Below are 22,251 nucleotides of genomic sequence, written 5' to 3'. Positions count from 1 at the left end.
CTAAATTTTCTTTGGATCCAGAAACACCCAGCAGACCACAGGTAACCGTAGGTTAACTCTGGACAAACGCACAGAGGACCCAAGTCCTGTTCTGGTTCCTAAAAACAAACATAATAAGCCTTAAAAATAATGAGCACTGAACATAAGACGCAGCGGGGAAGGCAGCTGGTGGCACAGAGCTGTCCGCCCCTCAGTCCCAGGCACGGCCCCATGTGTTGTGGTAAATAAAAATGAGTGTGGGGCTATATATTATTACTGGCCCTATAATTATTGTGGCCGTACAATCGAATCCAGTATCACAAATAATAAGACAGACACAATTGCCTTATTACCTTGGACCGGGCAGATATTTCTACCTACACTGTCTCAATATCCTCACCATCCATCTCCCAGCCCCCATCCAATGCCATCCTCCATAATCCTCATCTGGTCTACCTCCCATCCATAATCCCAAAATACTTGCTTATATTCTTCATCTGGGCCTTTTAATGCCATTCTTGGAGTCCTTCCTCCCTTCTCTTTTCCTGTCGGTTTCCTGTGATTCTCCTGTCCTCTAAAGCCAAGGAACCTTAGCCAAGCCTGCCCCATTCTGCCCTGCCCAGGTATAGGCCTTTAATCAACCAATCGGGTATAATGTCTTAGGCAGGTTTACAAAACAAGGATAGGTATATCCAGACAGTAACCAGATCTTGAGGGCCAGTATTTAGCATCAGACCAACCCCAATACCCAGATGGCAGTCACATCCGCTGTTCTGCTTCTAACCCTGCTTACGCAGTGTCCCCTGACGTTTTAGAGGCCTCTCCAAAAGGTCACAGGGCAGCTCATGTCATGGAAGCCAGCTTACGTGAGAGCAACAGCTCTGGAGAATGCCCAAGATGGAAGTCACAATCTTTTACAACTTTAATCGTGACAGTGCTAGCATTAATCCCCTGTGTTGCTACAACAGAACACCAGATAGCAAGCCCTTGGTAAAGAAAGGTTTGCTGGCTGGATGTGGCAGCTTGCCTTTGGCAACCTAGGGAATTCCAGGACAGCCTGGTCGACCTGAGGACTTGCCTGCCTGCAGGCAACAAAATAAACAGATTAAAAATATAATCTGGAGTCTAAAAGTCCAGGATCTGATGGCCCTATCTGTGGGACCCTCTATTAAGGGTCTACCTATCTGCAAAATAGTAGGCAGAGAAATGGAAAAGCACCAGATTCAAGAGCCAAGCACAGCTGGCACACACCTTTAATCCCAGCACTCCGGAGGCAGAGGGCATAAGATCTGAGTTCGAGGCCAGCCTGGTTTAGAGTAAATTCCAAGACAGCCAGGGCTACACAGAGAAACCCTGTCTTCAAAACAAACAAAAACAAGAAGAAGAAAACGAAGAGAAGCAGCAGCTGCAGCAGCAGCAGCAAGCCCGTGAGAAGGATTTTTTTTTTTCCAGTTTTTCGAGACAGGGTTTCTCTGTGTAGCCCCAGGCTGTCCTGGAACTCACTCCATAGACCAGGCTGGCCTCGAACTCAGAAACCCACCTGCCTCTGCTTCCCCGAGTGCTGGGATTACAGACGTGCGCCACCACGTCGGGCGCACGGCAGTTTTTTAATATTTTAACGTTTACTTATTATTGTGGGCAGGCGTGGGCGTGTCCCGGTGCCTGCGGCCGGGAGAGGCCGTCTTCTGGGGCTGGCTCCCTCCTTGCAGGCCTAGTGCGCACGCTTGTGAGGCAGGGGCCGCAGCGGCCACCGCCCCCTCCCTTCGCTGTCCCCGAGCTTCCTATCCTGCACGCACACCGGGCTTTCCCGCCCCGTCCTCAGCGCACGCCCACGGCGCGGAGACGCCCGCCTCCGCAGCCTCCCCGGGCCCTGGGCCCGCACAGTCCGGAAGTCCCGAGGGGCGGGGCGGGGCGGGGCGAAGGACCGGCAGGCACCGCGCGGCCCTGCCCGCCGCCATCTTGAGGCCTGCATGGCCTGCGGGCGCCATGGCGTCGTGGGCGCTGAGCGCCGCGCTGCTGTGCCTGGGCGCCCTCGTGTACTCGCTGCACTCTCTGTCCCTCGGGGACGACCCCAGCCCGGCGCAGGGACAGGCCAGCACGCAAGGGCCGGCGACCAGCGCCCCGGAAGAGGAAGCGCCCTTCCCGAAGGGCAGTATCTGGTCATGCGCAGCCTCTGCCCACTGGGGGGCTTGCCCGCCGTCCTCACCGCCTCACCCCAAAGACGCCGAGCTCAGAAGCTCCCAGAGCCTTGGTAGCCACGGCAGTAATACCTCAGAACGCTCTAGAGTCAAACTTATTAGAGCTCACGGTTGCCAGGGCTGCTAGGTGACCTTTTCAGAACGCAGTTGAGAGCGATTGTTCAGCAGGTGAAATGGCAAGAATGCTTGTCGCTCTTCAGCCGCAGCTTTTGTTTCCTCTGTGCCACGGATTGAGCCAGGAGCGTGTTCATATACATGCTGCTTACACACCCTTAGCACTCAGCTAGATCCCAAGCCACAAAGTGTGGGCCTTTATGCTTCCACACACATGCGCACACACATACCACACCACACCTCGGAGACAAGGTCTCACTGTGTAGTCCAGGCTGGCCTGGAATTCAGGGTTCTCCTGCCTGACCATCTTGAATGCTGGGGTGACAAATGTTTACTACCACTGGGTGGTGATGGCACATGCCCTTGGTCCCAGCAGACAGAGGCAGGCAATCTGCCCTCAAAGCCAGCCTGGTCTCCTGGACAGCCAGGGCTACACAGAGAAACGCTGTCTCAAAAACCTAAACAAGCAAACAATCCAACCAAAAGAACCAAACAACAACAAAACCCAGTGCTACCATACTGTCTGGGTCTGAGGCTCTAAATCACTGCTTCACAAATGAAAGAAGATGGGACTTGGCCAGTGAAGCTCATTTTTATATTCTTGGGCAATAGAGTTATTAATAAATTATGTTGATTTTGTGTCATCCCAAGTAGTCAAGTACAGTATATTTGTCTTAATTCCTTTGCCATTTGAAATTTCGGCTTGCTTCCTGTTTGGTTTGTCTGTACAGGAACTTAAAAGATTACGTTAATATATTCAGGTTAGAAAGGAACACAAAACATGGGTGTTTATTCCAAATAACGTGTTGCTTTGTTTTTAGATTGTGGAATAGCACCACTTCGGGGTGCATTGGAAGGGTCTCGGATTATAGGAGGCACTCGAGCTGACGTTGGCAGATGGCCGTGGCAGGTTAGCCTGCAGATTCAAGACGGTGACTTGCTTGCACATGTGTGTGGTGGTGCGCTAGTGAGAGACAGGTGGGTCCTCACAGCTGCCCACTGCACTAAAGAGGCCAGGTATGTATCCACGGTGCAGCGGTGTTCTTCTCTGGGAACAGTTTGGAATTGCAGACTCTCAGCTGGCTTTAGTTAAGTGTCAGGTTTATAAGTAGTTATAAATAACTCCTTATGTATGTTTCACTGCATTTGTTCAAATGGAAAAAAAAATGGTTTTTTGAGACAGGGTTTCTCTGTGTAGCCCTGGCTGTCCTGGACTCACTTTGTAGACCAGGTTGGCCTTCAACTCACAGAATCCGCCTGTCTCTGCCTCCTGAGTGCTGAGCGCCCCCACACCCAGCTTTGAAATGAATTCTTTACATGAAACGTTAGCAACTTTTTCTGTGGATATTTTATAGGGTTTGCAGCTAACAGTCTGTTACATAACTGTATGTCCATAAGTGGAAAATATACAATTAAATCACTGTTACTGTGGTCCTTGCAGACCATACATATAATTATGTTTGTGTGTGTGTAAAAAACACTTTGTTCATGGGTTGCGTAAGAACAAGACAAGCCAAAGTTAATCTTTCTTTTCTTGGGCCTTGTTTGCATCAAGTCGCATTTTCTTAGGATTTCTGTGACGAAAACATAATTTCCAAGGCTACCTCCATGCCCGAGGCGGCACTCCTCAGTTTTCACACTAGTGAATCTATGGTATGGGCAATGAGCTGGAACTTGCTCTGTAGACCAGGCTGTCCTCAAAAGCACAGAGATAGGCCCGCCTCTCCTCCCTCTCCCCCGAGCACTGGGACTAAAGGCGTGCGCCACCACACACTGATAGACGGTTGTTAAAGTGTCTCTTTCCTTTTTCTAAACAAACATGTTTTTATGTGTGTTTTGTGTGGATGTGCTCCTGTGTACCATTCGCACACCTGGCACCCAAGGTGGCCAGCGAGGGCATCAGCCACCCTGGAACTGAACTTGTAGGTGGTAGATGGTTGTGAGCCATCATGAGGATGCTGGAAGCAGAACCCTGGTCCTCTGCAAGAGCAGGAACACTTTTAACCCCTGAGTCACCTCTCCAGCTCAGAAGCTTCTGGTCAGCTGTGGGGGCAGGGCCGGGGGTGGGCAGGCAGCAGTGGTGCTTGGGTTTGATTTTTTCTCCTTCTCCTCTTTCTCCTGGATTAACTCCTCATGACACCAGCTCGTTGGTCCACTACAGCCTTTCATTCTATATACTCATCTTTCACATTAGCTCCTATTGCTAATTGGCTTCCTCATCAACTTTGAGATGAACTGTCTCACTGGCCCAGCCTTACTTTTCATTTGTCTAGAATGCCCACTTCGTTAATGAACCACCCTTTGGTCAAGGACCCGTCCATGTCCCACAGAACTGTGAACAAAGGGTCTGGATCATGTATTAAATCAGGCCACCTTGATGACAGAGTGGCCAAGTCACAAATTACTTTTCCTTGTACAAGCACATAGGTGTTTCACATCTAAGCGCCAGTGTAAACTTCTAGCAGAAGGGAGGGGATTTTGTTGTTTTGTAGGACAGGAGAACCTGAGGCTTCATACATGCCGGGCGAGGGTTCCAGTGCTGAGCTACCATTTCCAGCACTGAAGAGCGTGTGGTGGGATGGTGTTGGTGTCTGAACTAGCGCAGAACCTCAGGGCTTTTCCTGGATGCCAGCTCCCCCTCACTCCCCCACTCCCCCACCCCCCCACCCCGGCAGAAATGACCTTTGGTACTGAGTTTTCTTCCCTCTCCTTTCTTTTGTAATCTGACCCTCTGGGTACTCCCATGAGGGTGTGTCTGGACTAGGTTAACTGGGTGAACCCACCCTAACTGAGAGAGGACACACTCCCGTCTAATATGGAATGAGAAGAGCAGGAGCTAAGTGCTGGCGTTCATGCCCTGCTCCCTCTGTGGTTAGCCACCCGCAGCCCCTGCTGCCACGCTTCCCTGCCATCACGGAGTACAGCTAGGACCCCGAACAGAGTAAACCCTTCCCACTACATGGCACTGATTGGAGTTTATCCCAGCAGTGAGATAAACTCCTAAAAATAAGTAAGTAAGTAACTCCTGTCTCATTGTTTTCTTTTTGGCTTAAGTTTTCAAAATCCTAGTACTAAGATCCAGATGTTTTGTTCTAGTATATTTCTAAAAATTAGGGGCTGGAGAGGTGCATTGAAAGCTCTGTGGTTGAAAGCTCTGCCAGCTCTTCCAGAGGACCTGGTTTTGATTCCCAGCATCCACATGGTGGCTCATGACTGCCTGTGACTTCAGTTTAGGAAATCTGATTCCGTCTCTGGCATTCTTGGGCATCAGGCACACAAATTGTGCACAGACATGTATACAGGCAAAACACCAATAACACATAAAATAAAAGTAAAAATATCTTCAAAAATTATAAAAGTGGAGGAAATCTTTTCCCTTGTCTTACTATATAGCTTCAAGCTTTAAACCTACACCTCATCCTTTCATGACTTTAATTAGCATGTATGCAGAACTCCACTGTGACATTTTCATACAGTATGTAACATGATCACTGGTCTAACCCTTCTGGCCCCTCCCACCATGCCTTACTTATGAGTGCTAACCTGGCACTCTGTAGAGCTCAGCTTGTAAGCTGAAGTCCCAGATCTATCACTTCATGTTGTTATATCTATAAAAAAAATCACAGTTTGTTCGATTTTACCAATGAAGACCCAGGAGCCAGATGCTGGGGTAAAAACCTGCTAGCTCAGAGAGGCAGAGAAAGCAACCAGCTGACCTTCCTACTCAGCTCACATCCCAGAGGAAAAAGCCAAAATCCAGAAGCTCAAAGCTCAAAGCCCCAAAGTCAAAAGGCCAAAAGCTTGCTAGCTCACTGGACAGCCCAGGAGGAAAGAAAGAAAAGCTAAAATCCAAAAAAACTCTATTTTTCTCCATGCTGTCTTAAACAATCTTCTCTCAAAGCTCCTCCTCCTCTTTAAGCCCTATCAGCTGGTTTCTTGCTCTGCTTCTTGACCTAGGGTTGACTTTACTAAATCCTGTGTTCAGAAAGCTTGTGCGCTGAACTACACCAAGCGGGTTTTCTCAGTTCACAATCTCAGGGTTCACAATGGGATCAAATACCCTGCAACAACTTTGCCTATATATATTTTTTGTTTTGTTTTTGTCTTTCAAGACAGGGTTTCTCTGTGTAGCCCTGGGTGTCCTGGACTCACTTTGTAGACCAGGCTGGTCTCAAATTCATAGTGATCCACCTGACTCTGCCTCCCTGAGTGCTGGGGTTAAAGGTGAGAGTCACTACACCCAGCTTCAATGTTGCCTATTTTAAAGACAGCCCCTCTTTATTTAAAACTTTATTTAAAAGTTCTTAACCCGTTTGGGGTTTACTCTGGTGATTTGTATTATTATCATCAGGGACTTCGTTTTCTTTTCTTTCCAAACAGCTCGTTGTCACAAAACCACGTGTTGAGTGCTTCAGTCCTCCATTCTCTAGAACACACTGTCCCAGGCAGCCGTGAAGCGCTCCTGTCCTGGAGCCGGTTAAGGATTTCCTGTCCCACTCATCATTCTCCCTCTGGTGCATGTCACATGGAAATACACTTACTTGCTGTCAGTTCACTGTAAGACCCCAGGATCTAGTGGGCAGTTGCTTAAGTGGACCTGTGTGTGACGGGAGTTCCGGCTTGCTTTCAGTGACCCTCTGAAGTGGAGAGCTGTGATGGGAACCAATGACCTCACCCGGAGCCGCTCCTACACCAGAAGTGTCCGGGTGGCGGAAATCGTCGTCCAGCCGCACTTTGTCCTGGAAACTTTCGTAAATGACATCGCGCTGTTCCGTTTGAAGAAAGCCGTGAGGTATAATGACTATATTCAGCCTATTTGTCTACCTTTTGGTGTTTTCCAAAAACTGGACCAAAACACAACGTGTTTTATAAGTGGCTGGGGAAGAACCAAAGAAGAAGGTAATTATCGTCTGAATTCAACCGTTACACACCTTCTTGACTATTGGCAGAGGGAGGGGATCCGTCTGCATATAAGTGTCCTTGTGTAGGTTTCTTAAAGCTATTGGTGGGTCAGTTGGCTGTGCTAGGGGTCAAACCCAGTGCTCTGCGCATTCCAGCAAGCCCTCTACCCCTAAGTTTTAATCTTACCCTGTTTTATGTTTGTTTCTTTGCTTTTTACCTTTTTGCCCATCTAACAGCTAAAAACCCAACTTAACTTTAAAAAGAGAACATTTTCACTTTGTATTTTCTTCCTTATTGGAGAGAGAAACTTCTTTGTATAAGCAGAAGTATATAGGAACCAAAATATTTGAAGCAGTATTAGACGTGAGATTGACAATGCGGTGTTTCCACAGCCCAGGACTTAGCTGATGAGAGAACGTTGAGCTGAGTTGAAGGAGAGAACTGACTCCATAATGTTGTCCTCTGACCTCCACACCTGCACTGCGGTGTGCCCAACGCTTACTCCTCAATAACAATGAAGCTCAAGGAAAAAGGGGAGAGCAAGGATAGGCATTTGGGCAGGGAGCTCGAGCACATAGGTAACTAATCTTGAGAGTGTTTGCCAAACCAAACGGTGTACTGACCCGAGTGGTTTTATGGACCTCAGGGAACTGAGCAAAGAGAGACAGCCGTGAAGCTGGAGCTATGACCTACAATGGCGCATGGAGTTGTCACAGCACAGCACGCTTCAGCCATGACAGGGAGCTTGAACACATCTTTATACCCACACCTTGGCCTGTGCATGCCCCCTTTAGCGGTGCCTTGTGGGTTGGTTGGTACACCGTAGCCCACCATGTTTCAGGAGAGAATTTAACCCTCAGAGAAACTCTGTAATGAATAGTACAGACTTGGAGACTGTATGGCCTTGGGAGAGACAATAGGAAATATATAGGACAACACTAACTTAAAAAAAAAATCTGGGGCCTAGAGAGATGGCCTAGTAGTTAAGAGCACTGTCTGTAATTGCACTCCCTGAGGAACCTGGTTGCCCTGTCTGGCCTCGGTGGGCACGGAGTCCATGTGCTGCACAGACAGGCCGCAGGCACGCACTCCCACATGTAAAACAAGAAAAAGAATCGGGAGTGGCGAAGCAAGCACCATCGGCTACATCAGTGTCATGGGGTAGGCCACACGAAGTAAAACCACCAGGAACTTTGTATGATAAGAAGAGGCTGGTTCACCAGAGGCAGCAGCTGTAGACGTGCGGGCCAGGGAGGCATGGTCTTTCCTGTGGCAGGGTCTCGCCGGGAAGCCCAGGCTGCCCAGTGCTCAGCCCTCCCAGCCCAGCCTCCCACCTGCTGAGTGTGCAGTTTGAGTCACAATAGTCAGCAGCAGACCCAGCCCTGTCTTCAGAACAAAACAAAATGAGAGAAATGGAGGAAGACCAACACCTACGCTAAAATACTCATAGAGGCCATTCACGGTTTATTTGTGGGCTCAGTGGGATGGTGCCTGCCTTCAAGTCTGAGGATCTGAGTTGGATCCCAGGGACCCACTTGGGGAAGGAGAAAATGGACTCCAGAAAGCTGTCCCCTGACCTCCGTAAGTAAGCACAGGCACTGTGCACACAGGCAGGGGCCACTTTGATGTGTTCAGTCACACACGCAGTCATTGCAGGGACTGTGCAGAGCACGCCGGAACCCTGCCTCTGCGGATGTGCAGCATGCTGTGGCGACGGTCAGCCACACACTGTTGGGAAATGACTCACGTACAGCCACAGCGTTATTTGTATTCTGAGCCTGAAGTAGTTAGAAAACATAGTCCAGGTTTGACGGGTCCAGGGGAGGGAGCTGAGGAAGGTAGAGACAGAGACTTCCAGCCAGCTGGGGGCTGAGTGGAGATCCAGGTACCCCAGTCCTCTCTCTGAGCTGATTGCTTGGGGCTTGGAAGCCAGGCTCAGACCACTGGTAAAGGCTTGAGGACATTAACCCTTTGTGAACCAAAGAGAAGAGGAGAGACGAGAAGGAAGTCTCACCCGCACACATTCATTCAAAAGATGGATGAGACAAAAAATTTCAACCAGCAAGTTTCTTGAAGCTTCCATATGGCAGAAGATGTTGATTTCACCTATCTTCTTTGCAGAAACTGCAAAGTGCAGGCTGCCCTCAGAGAAACCTCTTTCCTGACCAGTTGCTATGGCTGTTTCCACAGTATCAGCTCATATGTACACATAGATTAATGATTAGACATATAGACCTGTACATATTCCTGTACATATTCAATGGGGGATGCAAAAGGAGATCCTTATATGCATACAATTGACATACATCCAGGTACATGTCTACAAAAACAGAGAAACACTTACATGCAAACACATATCTATACACATAATTACATATTTACAATGCATGGATGAAGTGAATTACAGCTGACTTCAACAATGTTTATTGTCTGGTTATCACTTTTATACTTCTGAGACATGGCTCTCTGTATCACAAAAAGAATTCTCTTATTGTCAAAAAGGCACTTAATCACAAAAACAGATGAATATGAAAATACAACAAGATAATAGGTCCCATGTCTTTTCATTAAAACGGAACATTTCTTATCTATGTATCCATTATATAAGTTATAGTGAATTCAAAATCACAGAGGTTGACAAGGTTAACGGGGTCAAAAGGTCACAGAAGAGATATCTTCTCAATTAGGACTGATCTGGTCACACATTTTTCCAGCTATCTCGTAGTTTATAGTGAGTTCAGGAGGATGGGTTTATCTGTTTTTCATTCCAAGGTACGAAGTGAATTTTGAATGACAATATTTTATGCCATAAGATGGTAAGAAATTACAATGCAACCGTTTGTATTTTTGAAGTTAAGGTTTGTGCTTAATCCCGACATTACTCGGTGACCCATCATATTCTGGACTTGTGGGAGGTTCAAATCAACTTGCCGATGTTTCTGCCGTGTGCTAGCGTTCGTGGCGCCATCTCCAGAGTGAAGGCTTATCCGAGGCCACAATCTGTCCTGAGCCTGTCTCCTGGTGAGGCATCTGTAGCCCACAAAAGTATCGATTGCAACTGTAAACTTCCTATCAGCTATTTAACTTTTTTACATAATTTATTATTTTTACTTTCCATGCATTGGTGTTTTGCCTGCACGTATGTCTGGGTGAGAATGTTGGGTCCCCTGGAACTGGAGTCACAGACAATGATGAAGTACTATATGGGTGGCTACGAATTGAACCTGCGCCCTCTGGAAGAGCAGTCAGTGCTCTTAACCACTGAGCCATCTCCCCAGCTCCCAACTATTTAACTGTTTAACTTCTAAAGTTGTTTGAATCAAAGCAAGTATTCCATAATCAGGAATTGGTTCATCTGAACAGCAGTGTGTCCTCATAAAGATCCTGTAGATGATTGCTCAATCATAGTAGGTAAACACCGTGCCAGATTTTTGAGAGATGCAGCAGTACAGAAAGAAGGGTTGTCAGAGGCTGGACACAATTCTGGGGCTTGCATAATGATATAGACCTTGCAAAAGACCGAGTCACTTTCCAGAAAGCTCACATGCCTACTGAACTTCCCCTACTGAAAACCTGCTAGTGGGTTGAGGAAGTGGACTTTTTTTTTAATTGTAATGATGAATACCACTTTCTTGGATCTGCAGTCTGAATCATAGTAAGTCTACTAAAATGTAGACTCCAGCTGAGAACTTAAACAGCATGATGCTGTCTGTCCCTAGGCACCAGTTCAAGTGAAAATTGTGTTCGTTCATTCATTCATTCATTCATTCATTCATTCATTCATTCATTCATTCATTCATTCTGAAAGATCCCCGGTGGGTATCCCGTCAGAGAGACCCCCTCCCAAGGATCAACGAGTCCATTCGGATGCAAACAGCAAGAGGCTTTTATTTTGATACACAGGTACCCGGGGCAAAAAGTCTTTCGGAAGACTTCCGCGCCCCCTAGGTAGAAAGCTGGGGTTTTTATAGGGTTTTAGAGGCAGAGGCACTGGTACAGAAACGAGAGGGCATGGTTACAGGGGGCTGATTGGTACGTTTACACGAGACCACAATTTGCGTCAAAGTTTGGCAGGGGCACCAAGATTTCAGGAACTGGGTGGTCAAGGGGGGTAGGATGACCCCTTGACGTGGCCCGCCACCTGTTATTTTGTTTTTCCCTATCTTAGCTGAAACAGTCTCACAGATATCTATGAGAGTGAATAACACAAACTGTTTTTAGTATGACTGGGGCAGCCTGACCACAGATATCCCAAGTGGGTGACACAGCTAGGATTTCTCAGTAATTTTCCAGTTTCTCATCTGGCCTTCAGAGTTTTACAAAACAGTGGTGTCTCACAAAATGGCATTAGCTATGTTTAACTTAGTGTGAGGCTGGGGTCTTTCAATTCGTTCATTGTTTTTTCTAGACAGGGCTTCTCTGTGTAGTCCTAGCTGTTCTGGCACTTGCTCTGGACCAGGCTGGCCTCAGAAATCTGCCTGCCTCTCCCTCCTGAGTGCTGGCACCACTACCACCCAGTGCAGATCGTATTTCTAAGGGCCGCAGTTTTATCCAAGGCTTTAAAGCATTTCCTTGTAGAGTTAATGAAAATGAATGACTACAGGCTTTTTAAAAAGTTATTAAAACTTAGAGAAGCCAGGTGCCATGAGCCAGCAGAAAAAGAGACACCAGAAAAAGACCTTAAAGAGTTCAGACCCTTCAGGAAACAGAAAACATTCAAGAGACGGGAAAGGAAAGTCGAGGAACACGGGAACTGCGGCGAAGGGAAGAGGGAGAAAGTTCTCCAGTGCTGTGGCCCCTGCTCAGGTGCCACATGAGCAACACGAATGAACTCAGATCACGTGATTGTGGACATGGGGTCACTGGGAGAAGTCGTGGGCGGGGGAGAAGGAGCCGAAAGAGGGCAACGGGAATGTGATCAAAGCACGTTACGTGCGTTGCAGTGCGGCCCGCTCTCGTGTGACTCTAACACACAAAAATAGCTTTATTAACAAGGCTGGTCTGCGGCTCCGCTGGTGATGTGCCTGTCATGACCTGACTCCCACAGTCGGCCCTCTGACCCCGACACGTGTGTTGTGACACACACAAGCACACAGAATAACCAACAAACATTTTATACTAATTAAATCATTTCTAAGTCTTATGCCCCCAAAATCCAAAGAAAAGGTGCAGGGGCTGTGGAGGAGCAGCGGGGAGCTTGCCTGGCGCGCACAGCCCCTCAGCCCCGTTCACGGGGCTGCAGGAGGGAAGGTGCAGGGACGAAAAGGGCCCCAGACGCCGTTCCCAACAGAACCACAGAGACAGCAATAATATGCTGAACCTCCAGGACTTCAGGCAGCATTAACACTTCAGATATAGACTTCCAAGGAAACATTTTAGTTCTTTGAAGGAATAAAAAAAAAACAATTAGAATTTGATAAGTGATTAAAAGACTGGGAATGTTCAAAGACAGCCGAGTAAAACCTTTAAAACAGAAAAGCGTGACTACTACATTTGGAACTCCCTGGATGAGCACAGCTGAAGAACTGGGGCCTGTCGGCTCAGCAGGAGAGAGGGAGCATGTTTGCAGAGGAGGCAAAAGGGTGAGAAGATCCCAGCACTCAGGAGGCAAAGACGGGAAGATAAGAGTCCACGGCCAGCCTTGGCTACATAGCTTGGGACCAGCCTCAGCCATGTGAGTTCTTGTCTCAAAAAAGGGGAGGTAGTGGAATGTAAAAGAACACTTGGGGGGCTGGAGAGACGGCTCAGAGGTTAAGAGCACTGGCTGCTCTTCCAGAGGACCTGGGTTCAATTCCCAGCATCCACATGGTGGCTCACAATCATGTATAATGAGATCTGGTGCCCTCTTCCGACTTGCAGACAGAACAGTGTGTACCTAACAAATAAATAAATAAATGGGGGTGGGGAGAACACTTAGGAAAAACAAATGTCGGCTGTGAAGGTGGGTTAGGGGTAAGAGCAAGCATGCAGACCTGAACGCAAATCCCTAGCACCATGTGAAAAACCTGACCGGGCTTTCAGCAAGGACAGAGCCCAGGGGAGCACCACCACAGGGATGTCCTCAGCCCTCCCCCAGCTCTGATAAATGGCTCTCTCTCACCAGCCAGATGCCTGTAACCCGTGCCATGTGCATCTTAAAGGTGTAAGGTGGAGGACACCCAGGGTCGGCTCGGCCACTATGCCCTGAGGGGTGTGTGCACTGCCTTTGTTTATACTCTATCTTTTGCTTGTTTGTTCTTAGCATAAATGTGATATATCAGTTTGTCAAATTTAAGTGTGCTCTTAGGTGGCTCAGGGGTTAAAAGCACTTGTTCTGCAGAGGACCTGGTTCGACTCCCAGAGCTCACAGTGCCTCACAACCATCTCTAGCTTTAGTTCCAGGGGATCCGTTGCTCTCTTCTGACCTCCACAGGCACGTACGTGGTATACATACATACATACATACACGCATGCAGGCAAAATACTTGTACACATGAAATACGACCTTAAAATGCATGCTTTTCAAAAGACATATCAAAGAGAGAAGCTTTGATAGAGAAATGCTGTGAGAGCTGTGAAGAGCTTGTGTAGGCCAGTGCTGACTGAGCTGTGACTGTGCTGACGATTTGAAAAGCTCTCTCACCAAGGTAGGCATGTAGATGGCTAACACTGGGTGAAAAGATGTCACTGATAGCTCAATGAGAAGTCACCACAGGGCGACGAAAATAGTCATAACTCAAAAGTGGACAGTACCAAGACTTGGCAAGGATGTGGGAGAGCTGGGATGAGCAGAGTTTAGCAAAATGGCCAGGCATAGCACCAATCTATACAAATCTGTTTTGTTTCTATATACTAGCAGAAATTAGAGAAGGTAATTGTAAATGCCAGGGCCTGGGGATGTACCTCCGTGAGAGAGTGTGTCCCAGCATGAGTGAGGCCCTGGGCTCACTCCCCAGCATCACGAAAAATGAACGTGGAAATAACAGTTAATCCAGTGCCACACACATAGGCTGAGATAGCGAGACTGTTGGACATGAGCACCGAGGAGGAGCTGAAGAAGTCGGAGCCTCCTGACCGCTGACCGCTGGGACTGTCCAATGGGAAGGCTGCTTTGGAGACAGTTTGGGAGTTCCTGGAAAAGTGATCCAAAGAGATGGATGTGCATATCCGCACAAGAACCTTTCTGCAAATGTTTTAGGAGCTTTATTCTAGAGTAGCAAGCAGATGGGAGAAGCCTCAAACGCCCAACAACTCATGACTGAGTGAGCCAAGCCAGTGTAGCCATTGATTTTATTTCAGCTTTGAGACAGGGTCTCACAATGTAGTGCTGGAACTTTCTCTGTAGAGCAGGCTGGCCTTGAATTCAGAGATCTGCCTCCCAAGGGCTAGGATTAAAATTATGTGCCGCTATGCCCAGCATTTATGTCCTTTTTTTAAAGGCATGTATCACCATGCCCAGCTTTTTATTATTTTTATTTTATTGTTGTTTTGAGACAAGGTCTCTCTCTCTATAGCCCTGGCTGTTCTGGAACTTCCTGTGCAGACAGGCTAGTTTTAAACTTATAGAGGTCTGCCTGCCTCTGCCTCCTGAGTACTGGGATTACAGTATGTGCCACTGTACCCAGCATTCATTTATTTTATTGTTTTTAATTATGTATATATGTGTGTCTGTAGTGGGTGTCTGCATCTGTGTACAAGTGCCCCTGGAGACGAAGAGAGAGTGTCACGTCCCCTGGAGCTGGAGTTAGAAGAGGTTGGGAGTCACCTGCCGGGAGTGTGGGAGTCAAACTCAGGTCCTCTGGAAGAGCAGTAAGAGCTCTTAACCCCTGAGCCATCTCTCCAACCTACTTGTTTATTTTTTAGTAGCATTACCATTACCCTAAGTGAAATAAGCGGGACAGAAACTGCTGTGTAGTCTACAGGTTTTTTTTTTTATATAACGAAAGGCCTCAAAGGGGCAGCCACAGACAGGAGGTAGTTGAGTAGAGACGAGCCAGGGGCCTTGGGAAAACAGACCTTGACTTAACAATAGAGAGAGCGGTCCGTGTACCCATGCAGTCCCTGTCTGTAGCAAGGAACCTGCTAACTGACTGAACACTCATACTCTATTTACTTTTTCAGATGTCTTAATTTTTTAAAGACAAGCTGTCATGTAGCCCAGGCTGGCCTTAAGCGCACTATGCGGCTGAGGATGGCCTGACCGTCTGACCCTGCGTCTCCCTCCTGTGTGCTGGGATCATGGGCGTGTATCACCACCCGGACTTTGTGCATGCCAGGCAGGCACTCCTCCACCAAGCGAGCTACACACCACTGGCCTCCATCTTTATTTTTTGAGTCTGAGTCTCTCTCTGTGGCCCAGGCTAGCCTTGAACCAATGGTAATTCTCCTGCCTCAGCCTACAGAGTACTAAAATTATGTGCATGAGTCACCACAGATGAACTACACGCCGACACTTAAGATCGCTGTAAAAATGCCTGCGGTTACCAAAACGTAACTAAGGCCTTTGTCCGTTCTGCTGCCGACAGGCAATGGCACAAACATTTTACAAGAAGCAAGGGTGCACTTCATCTCTCGGGACGTCTGTAACTCTGACAGGAGCTACGGAGGACTGATTCCCAACACCTCCTTCTGTGCTGGGCATGAAAACGGAACCTTCGACTCATGCCGGGTAAGACATAGCCTTGCCCCTGAGACGTCCCCCCAAGGCAGGAGGAGCCCGAGCAGAGGCGTTTGCTCTGGTAATCTTAATTAGCAGGCTGAATGCAAAACTCTTCTCTTTTTTCCTCACCTCAACAAGCCAAACTTTGGACTTGATTTCCTGGTCTTAATCCCCATTAGGGTCAAACGCAGGCAACATCTGGCTCAAATCTGTCCTCCTCTTGCTCCTCCTCTGAAAATTTTCTGTTTTTATGTGTGTGTGGTTCGAGGCAGAGTTTCTCTGTGTAGTCCTTCTATCCTGGAACTCACTCTGTAGATCAGGCTGGCCTGGAACTCAAGAGATCCACCTACCTCTGCCTCCCAAGTGCAGGGACTAAAGGCATGCACACCACTGCCCAGCTTATAATTTTATTTTATTTGTCTGGGTGACTTGCCTGAATATTTGTGTGCGTGTGTGCGTGCATGTGTGCGTGCATGCGTGCGTGCATGTGTGTGTGTGTGTGTGTGTGTTGTGTGTGTGTGTGTGTGTGTGTATACCATGTGTGCCTGAGGAGGCCAGAAGAGGGTATCAGATCCCCTGGAACTGGAGTTACAGATGGTTTTGAGTATCATGTGGGTGCTGGGAATTGAACCCTGGTCCTCTGGAAGAACAACCAGTGCTCTTAACCATTGAGTCATCTCTCTAGTCTTTCTCTCTCTCTCTCATTACCCAGAACCATAATGTACCAACTTCACAGTGTATCACTCAGTGGAGTTTTTAGAATTGGGCAGCCATGGAGTCCAATTTTAGGATTTTTTTTTTTTTTTTTTTTTTTTGTCACCACTAAAAGAAACTTTACCCACTGAGAATCCTGTGTCAGGGCTGGAGATACATGGCTTGGTTAGTCAGGCGTTTGCTCTGCACGCAGGAGGGTGTGAGTTCAGATCCACAGAACCCACGAAGATAGCAGGACCCAGTACACACCTGTGGTCTTAACACTGCTACCCTGAGACGGGAAGCAGACAGAAGACAGGAGTCCCGGAAGTCTGCAGCCTTGAGGGTGGCAGTTAAAGCAAGAGGCTCTGCTTCAGACCAGGAAGGGGGCGCTGACAGCTGGGGTGTCCTCTGCCATCTACACGTTTGCCATGACGTGACGAACACAGCTGACCTCCACCCCTGACCTCTACACATGTGTGTGCACACACAGACATACGACCACACATGAAAAGAGAAAGCATTCTCCTCCCTCCTGTCCCCAGCCAGGCCGGCAGTAACCTGTAGCACAGCGCATCCCCAGCCTCTCTGGAGTGAGTCCACACTCGTCTTCCGGGCTTGGCCCAGACTGAAAAGGCACTGGCTCTGACCACTTGGCACATGGCTTCAACACGACCCCCAGAGCCACTCGTGGATGGAGGGTTATTCGGCTCAGAGCTGAGGGGACAGAGTCTTGTGCAGAAGGCACGGTGGCAGGAGCCAGGTGTCTGCTATGCCTGCCATCAGGTGTCTGCCATCAGGTGTCTGCTGTCAGGTGTCTGCTGTGTCTGCTGTCAAGTGTCTGCTGTCTGCTGTGCCTGCCGTCAGGTGCCTGCCGTCAGGGAGCAGCAGTGATGAAGCTGCTGTCCGGCCAGGGCTTTCTCTGTGCTCAGTGCCGGGCACCGGCGCCTTTCCCTGATCCTGAGTACCTGTCCCCGGGTGTGCAGCTCGCAAATGTTTTCTCCTGTCCTGTCGACTGTGCTTTGCTGCTGCTGCTGCTGCTGCTGCTGCTGCTGCTCTGTCTGGCCTTTGCTCATGGCTCTGTCCTGGGCTTGACGCCAGGGCCTGGTGTGCGCTACCAATGTTCTACACTGACCTATATTGCTTATTTGTTTTATTTACTTGGTTTTTGAGACAGGGTCTCACTGGGTAGCTCGGGCTGGCCTGGAACTGACAGAGATCTGCTTGTTCTACCTCCTGAAGGCTGGGGTTCAGGGCACGCATCCCCATGCCCAGCTGTTTGGTTTTGTGCAGAATATTATATGGACCATAAGCCTCTAATTTTATGGAATCCAGTGTCTTCCTGCCTTATCTCCTACGGCTTTTCTCTTTCCATGCTGGACATGGGAACTCTCAAATCTACGTGTGTCTGTGCTGCTGAGTGATGCGGCGTGACGGCCCCTCACGCGTGGCCCCTTCTGCCCACTCCTGTGCCCCAGCCACCAGGCTGTGTCACACGGAAGTATGCTGCACTCTCGTCCCTGTCCACTCCTATTCCTGCCATCTTTGTTCGTTCGTCCTGGACTCCCTCTGTAGGCCAGGCTGGCCTCGAACTCACAGAGATCCGCCTGCCTCTGCCTCCTGAGCGCGGGAATCACAGGCGCGTGCCACCATGTCCAGCTGTATTCCTGCAACCTAAGGCTGATGTTTCCTGTGTTCTTTTCCTTCAACATCTTTATGAGTGAAACATTGAAACACTTGGTTCAAACGAATTGCTTTCCCTGCCAGAACCCCATCAAGACAATTGTTTCATAACCACCCAGTGCCCGCCCAGTGGAAAGACGCGCCGACACTCAGAACGGCCCTCAGCCCTTGGGCATTCCGAGAACGGCCCCAGGTCCTCGTGCTCTGAGGACATGATCAGCAGTCGTGACCAGCACTTTGGGGTCTTGTCCAAACACTGAGACGCTGGCTGCTGTGACACGGTTGGCAGTCCCCTTTCCTCCCACTGCCTGCGTGAGCCAGTCTCAACACTGAGGACATGCCACCCCGATGACCACAATGCATTCCTCGCTAGGTAGCGCAGGGCACCCGCACTCGAGCACGCCCTCACGCCTGAAAAGGGCGGTCCCCACCCAGCGCTGACGCAGTGGGGATGCTCTAACGAAGAGTTCTTTCGGTCTTCTGAATTCTTCCTAAAGTCTGTTGTAAAAGGCAAACAGTCTCAGTGCTCTGGCTCACAGCCATGCAGCCGAATTGCCCTCCCGTCTCTGGGCCCCTAACCCCTGAGCAGCCGGCCTGCCTCCTCTATACGCTGAGGTATCGGACTGCCGGTGTGGATCCCCCAAGCCCCGTGTAAATACGCTGGGGGCAGCTTAGTAAGGTGTGCGGCCTGAGCTGTCCTGACCAGAGAAGCGCCAGCTCCCTGCACCTCCTCCCGACGGAAGTGTGGAAGGAAAACCTGGGCTGTCCTTGGAGGTACACCGAGGAGGGCTGCTCACAGAGCAGGGGGGTAGCCAAGCGTCAGCTCTGTGACCGCATCTTAACCACACCTTCTTGGGCTTCTGACAGGGCGACAGCGGTGGCCCGCTCATGTGCTACCTGCCGGAGCACCAGCGGTACTTCGTCATGGGCGTCACCAGCTACGGGCACGGCTGCGGGCGCAGGCAGTTTCCCGGCGTCTACAGCAGCCCGTTCTTCTCCCAGCAGTGGCTGCTGCAGCGCCTGTCCCAGGGCCGCACCGAGCGCACCTTCGACGTGGACGTGGCGCTGGGCCAGGTCCTCATGGCCCTCGGCGCCGTCACCCTTCTAGGAGTGACCTAAGGAGACGCCGAAGCCGAGGGGCGTCAGCTGCTGGAGAGAAGGTGCTTCCTCCCAGGCTCACCTCACGCTCTCACACCCGCGCTGTGACAGGCACACAGGTGTAATTTTGGCACCAGCTCACATATTTTCTCGTTAAAGCCCGACTGTTTTGTTGTTTAATCATAATTATGCATTTGGGATACTTGTAGAGTTTGTCTGTATTCTGTTTACACTGTACTTTGTGTGTAGATGCCAGTAGACGGTTCATAAGTTAACTGAGGAAATGTTTTGTTAAAGCAATTAAACATATTTTAAGCTGGATTCTGTTTCATCTCCTTGTTAGTTTGGATGTGGTGAGACGGTCCATGGTCGCTTGTCTCCACTGTTTCTGTGCCTGGGCTGAGGCAGAATCCGAGGCCGGGAGAGGTGAGGGGCACCATCGCTCCCTCACGAGCCAGAGCAGGGACGGCTAAGGCGATGAGCTCACGGAGAGGACACCTCTGGAAGCCATTTTATATGTACTTTGAGATGAGAGGTCACTGTGTAGTCCAGGCTAGCCTCAAATTTGAGATTCTACTGCCGCAGCCTCCTGAGTGTAAGGATTACAGGTATCAGCTACTGTTTCTGGCTAAATATTTGTAAAGTTTGTAGGAATAGAAAGAAAAATTCCCATAGACTTACCTAAGATGGCTTCCATGAAATCCTGTCTTTTCACTAAGTTATTTTATGCCAGCTATTCTGAAAGCTTTCCAACTATACCACAGTTGAAAAAAATGTTACCATAATTATCATTCATATTTTACTTTTATTCTCCCAAACAAGCATTATTTTCTACACAAACACACACATGCACATGAACATAGGCTATTTAAACAAACGACTAAGCACTTAGTAAAATGTCCAGATTTAGGAAGCACATAGGTCCCCAGAAAGTTGAACCCAAAGGGCACCAAGACATATTATAATTAAATGGTCTAAAGTCAAAGACAAAGAAAAAAAATTCAAAAACTACAAGGGGAGAAAAGTCTCTGTTAGACCAGCCCACTTCTTAGCAGCCACCCTGAAGGGCAGGAAAGAATGGAACATTCTGAAAATCCTGAAAGAAGAAAACCAAACCACCACCACAACAGAAACACAGAGAGCCCAGTTGTGCAGGTCAGTGGGAAGTTTCCTACTGGCCTTGGGTCGAATCTCCACCACCTTGGGGATGAGGAGGGGGGAGGTGGGGAAAAAGGAGAAGAGAAGAAAGAAATGAAGCTGTAGACCTTTCCAAATAAGCACAAGCTGGCTGAGCTCACCACCGCTGCCTTAGGACATGCTGTGAGCCCAGCACTGGAGAGGCTCAGGCAGGAAGATTCTGAGTCCAAGACCTGTCAGGCTATAGCAAAACCCTGTCTCAAAAATAAGCCACGGCTATGGATAATTATCTACCCTGATGCATTATAATGTGTTGTCATTGTTGAGACAGGGCCTTATGTAGCCCAGGCTGGCCTTGAACTCCTGATCCCCCTACCTCAGCCTTCCCATCGCAAGGATTACTAGATCTGAGCCACCACACTGGGCATCATATCTTAAAGATGTAAATTGTAGTATTAGTGTCCTAACACATGGGTGGAGGCAGGGAGAAAAGTTTTGGTGGGTTTGGTGTACAGAGTTGTTAGGTTAGAATTATAAAACGCCTCGTGCACAGCATGGTGTTAAAGAACTCTTCCGGTGAGAGCCCGTGAGATGGGCCAGCAGGGGAGTGCCCTTGGTGCCGAGACTGTGACAGCCTGACCGTGATCCCTGGGACCCACGTGGTGAGGGAGACAACTGACCCCTGTCCTCTCACCTCTATACCTGTACCCTGGCACACATTCCCAGGGTACACACACACCGCACACACACCAAATAAAATGTAACTTCACACACACACCGCACACACACCAAATAAAATGTAACTTTACAAAAGCAAAAGCTACAATGAAGTATAGAGTAAGGGATCGAGGCAAACTGTTAAGGAGGTTTCAGGATCAAGGTGGCCTGGAGCCCTGCTGAGCGAGGCTGTTCACGGCAGGCTAATGAAGGAGGAAAGTCAGGGTGAGCAGCAGAGGAAGGAAACGCAGCAGTGGGCATGCTAGGACGGGAACGGAAAGGAGGGCCAGGGTATCTAAGTCCGTCTGTGGGGCCCTGACATCAGGCCCGGGTTCAAGGAGGCAGGAGGCAGAGGTCCGAAGTTCCCATCCAGATGTGCGTGTCCACCAGCTGCCCAGCGCAGCCTCACGGTGGCCAAGCACTTGATGGCACTGCGTGCAGTCTCTTTCCAGGAGACAAGACCTTCCCCTGAAACCACCAGACTTTCAGCCTTGGCCTTCCTAGCATGAGCAACCCCAGGCCCCTGGGCCCACTGCTTGAACAGCCAGGGGAGGGGCGCCCACCTCTCCAGAGTCTCTGCCAGGCTGAGTACAGCATCAGATCACTCAGGAAGACAGAAGAAGGAAAGACTCACAAAACAAAGCAGCCGACAGAGGGGCAGCGGGGGCTGGAGGACGGCTCGGCAGTCAGGAACACCGCTGCTCCCTAAGGAAACTGCGGGTCAGTTCCCAGTACCACGCCAGGCAGCTCACAGGGGTTTGCAACTCAAATCCAGAGAAGCCAACATTCGTGTCTGTCTCCATGGGCACTGAATACACCAACACCCACACATAAAAAGCATCTTCAAAACAAGAACTTGAAAAAAATGAGAGGGCTGTGAGGGTAGCTCAGGCGACAGAGGGTCTGATGCCCCATCTCGCCTCCCTGGGCACGGGCACACACATGTGCGTCTGTGCCCACACACTTTTTAATCTTCAAAAAAACAAAAAACAAAGGGGGGGGGAGTGCTGGAGAGATGGCTCAGCTGTTAAAGGCTAGTATCACAAAAGAAAGAAAGAAAGAAAGAAAGAAAGAAAGAAAGAAAGAAAGAAA

At 49.1% G+C, this 22,251-nt stretch overlaps 1 protein-coding gene across 1 annotated transcript; it reads left to right on the top strand.

The window, feature by feature from the left end:
- The first annotated feature begins 1,965 nt into the window (after positions 1 to 1,965).
- On the top strand, positions 1,966 to 19,626 carry Tmprss12 (transmembrane serine protease 12). The gene is made up of 5 exons (XM_055627262.1): positions 1,966 to 2,128; positions 3,113 to 3,308; positions 6,922 to 7,190; positions 15,698 to 15,840; positions 19,075 to 19,626. The coding sequence occupies exons 1-5, from the start codon at positions 1,966 to 1,968 to the stop codon at positions 19,324 to 19,326; spliced, it is 1,023 nt and encodes a 340-aa protein (XP_055483237.1). The 3' UTR covers positions 19,327 to 19,626.
- The last annotated feature ends 2,625 nt before the right edge of the window (positions 19,627 to 22,251 follow it).

This window comes from Psammomys obesus, unplaced genomic scaffold (genome assembly GCF_907164565.1).
Source record: "Psammomys obesus unplaced genomic scaffold, mPsaObe1.curated_primary_1811, whole genome shotgun sequence".
Classification (NCBI taxonomy): Eukaryota; Metazoa; Chordata; class Mammalia; order Rodentia; family Muridae; genus Psammomys; species Psammomys obesus.
The sequence above is the reverse complement of the archived record's forward strand: the minus strand, read 5'-3'. Positions and strand labels throughout refer to the sequence as shown.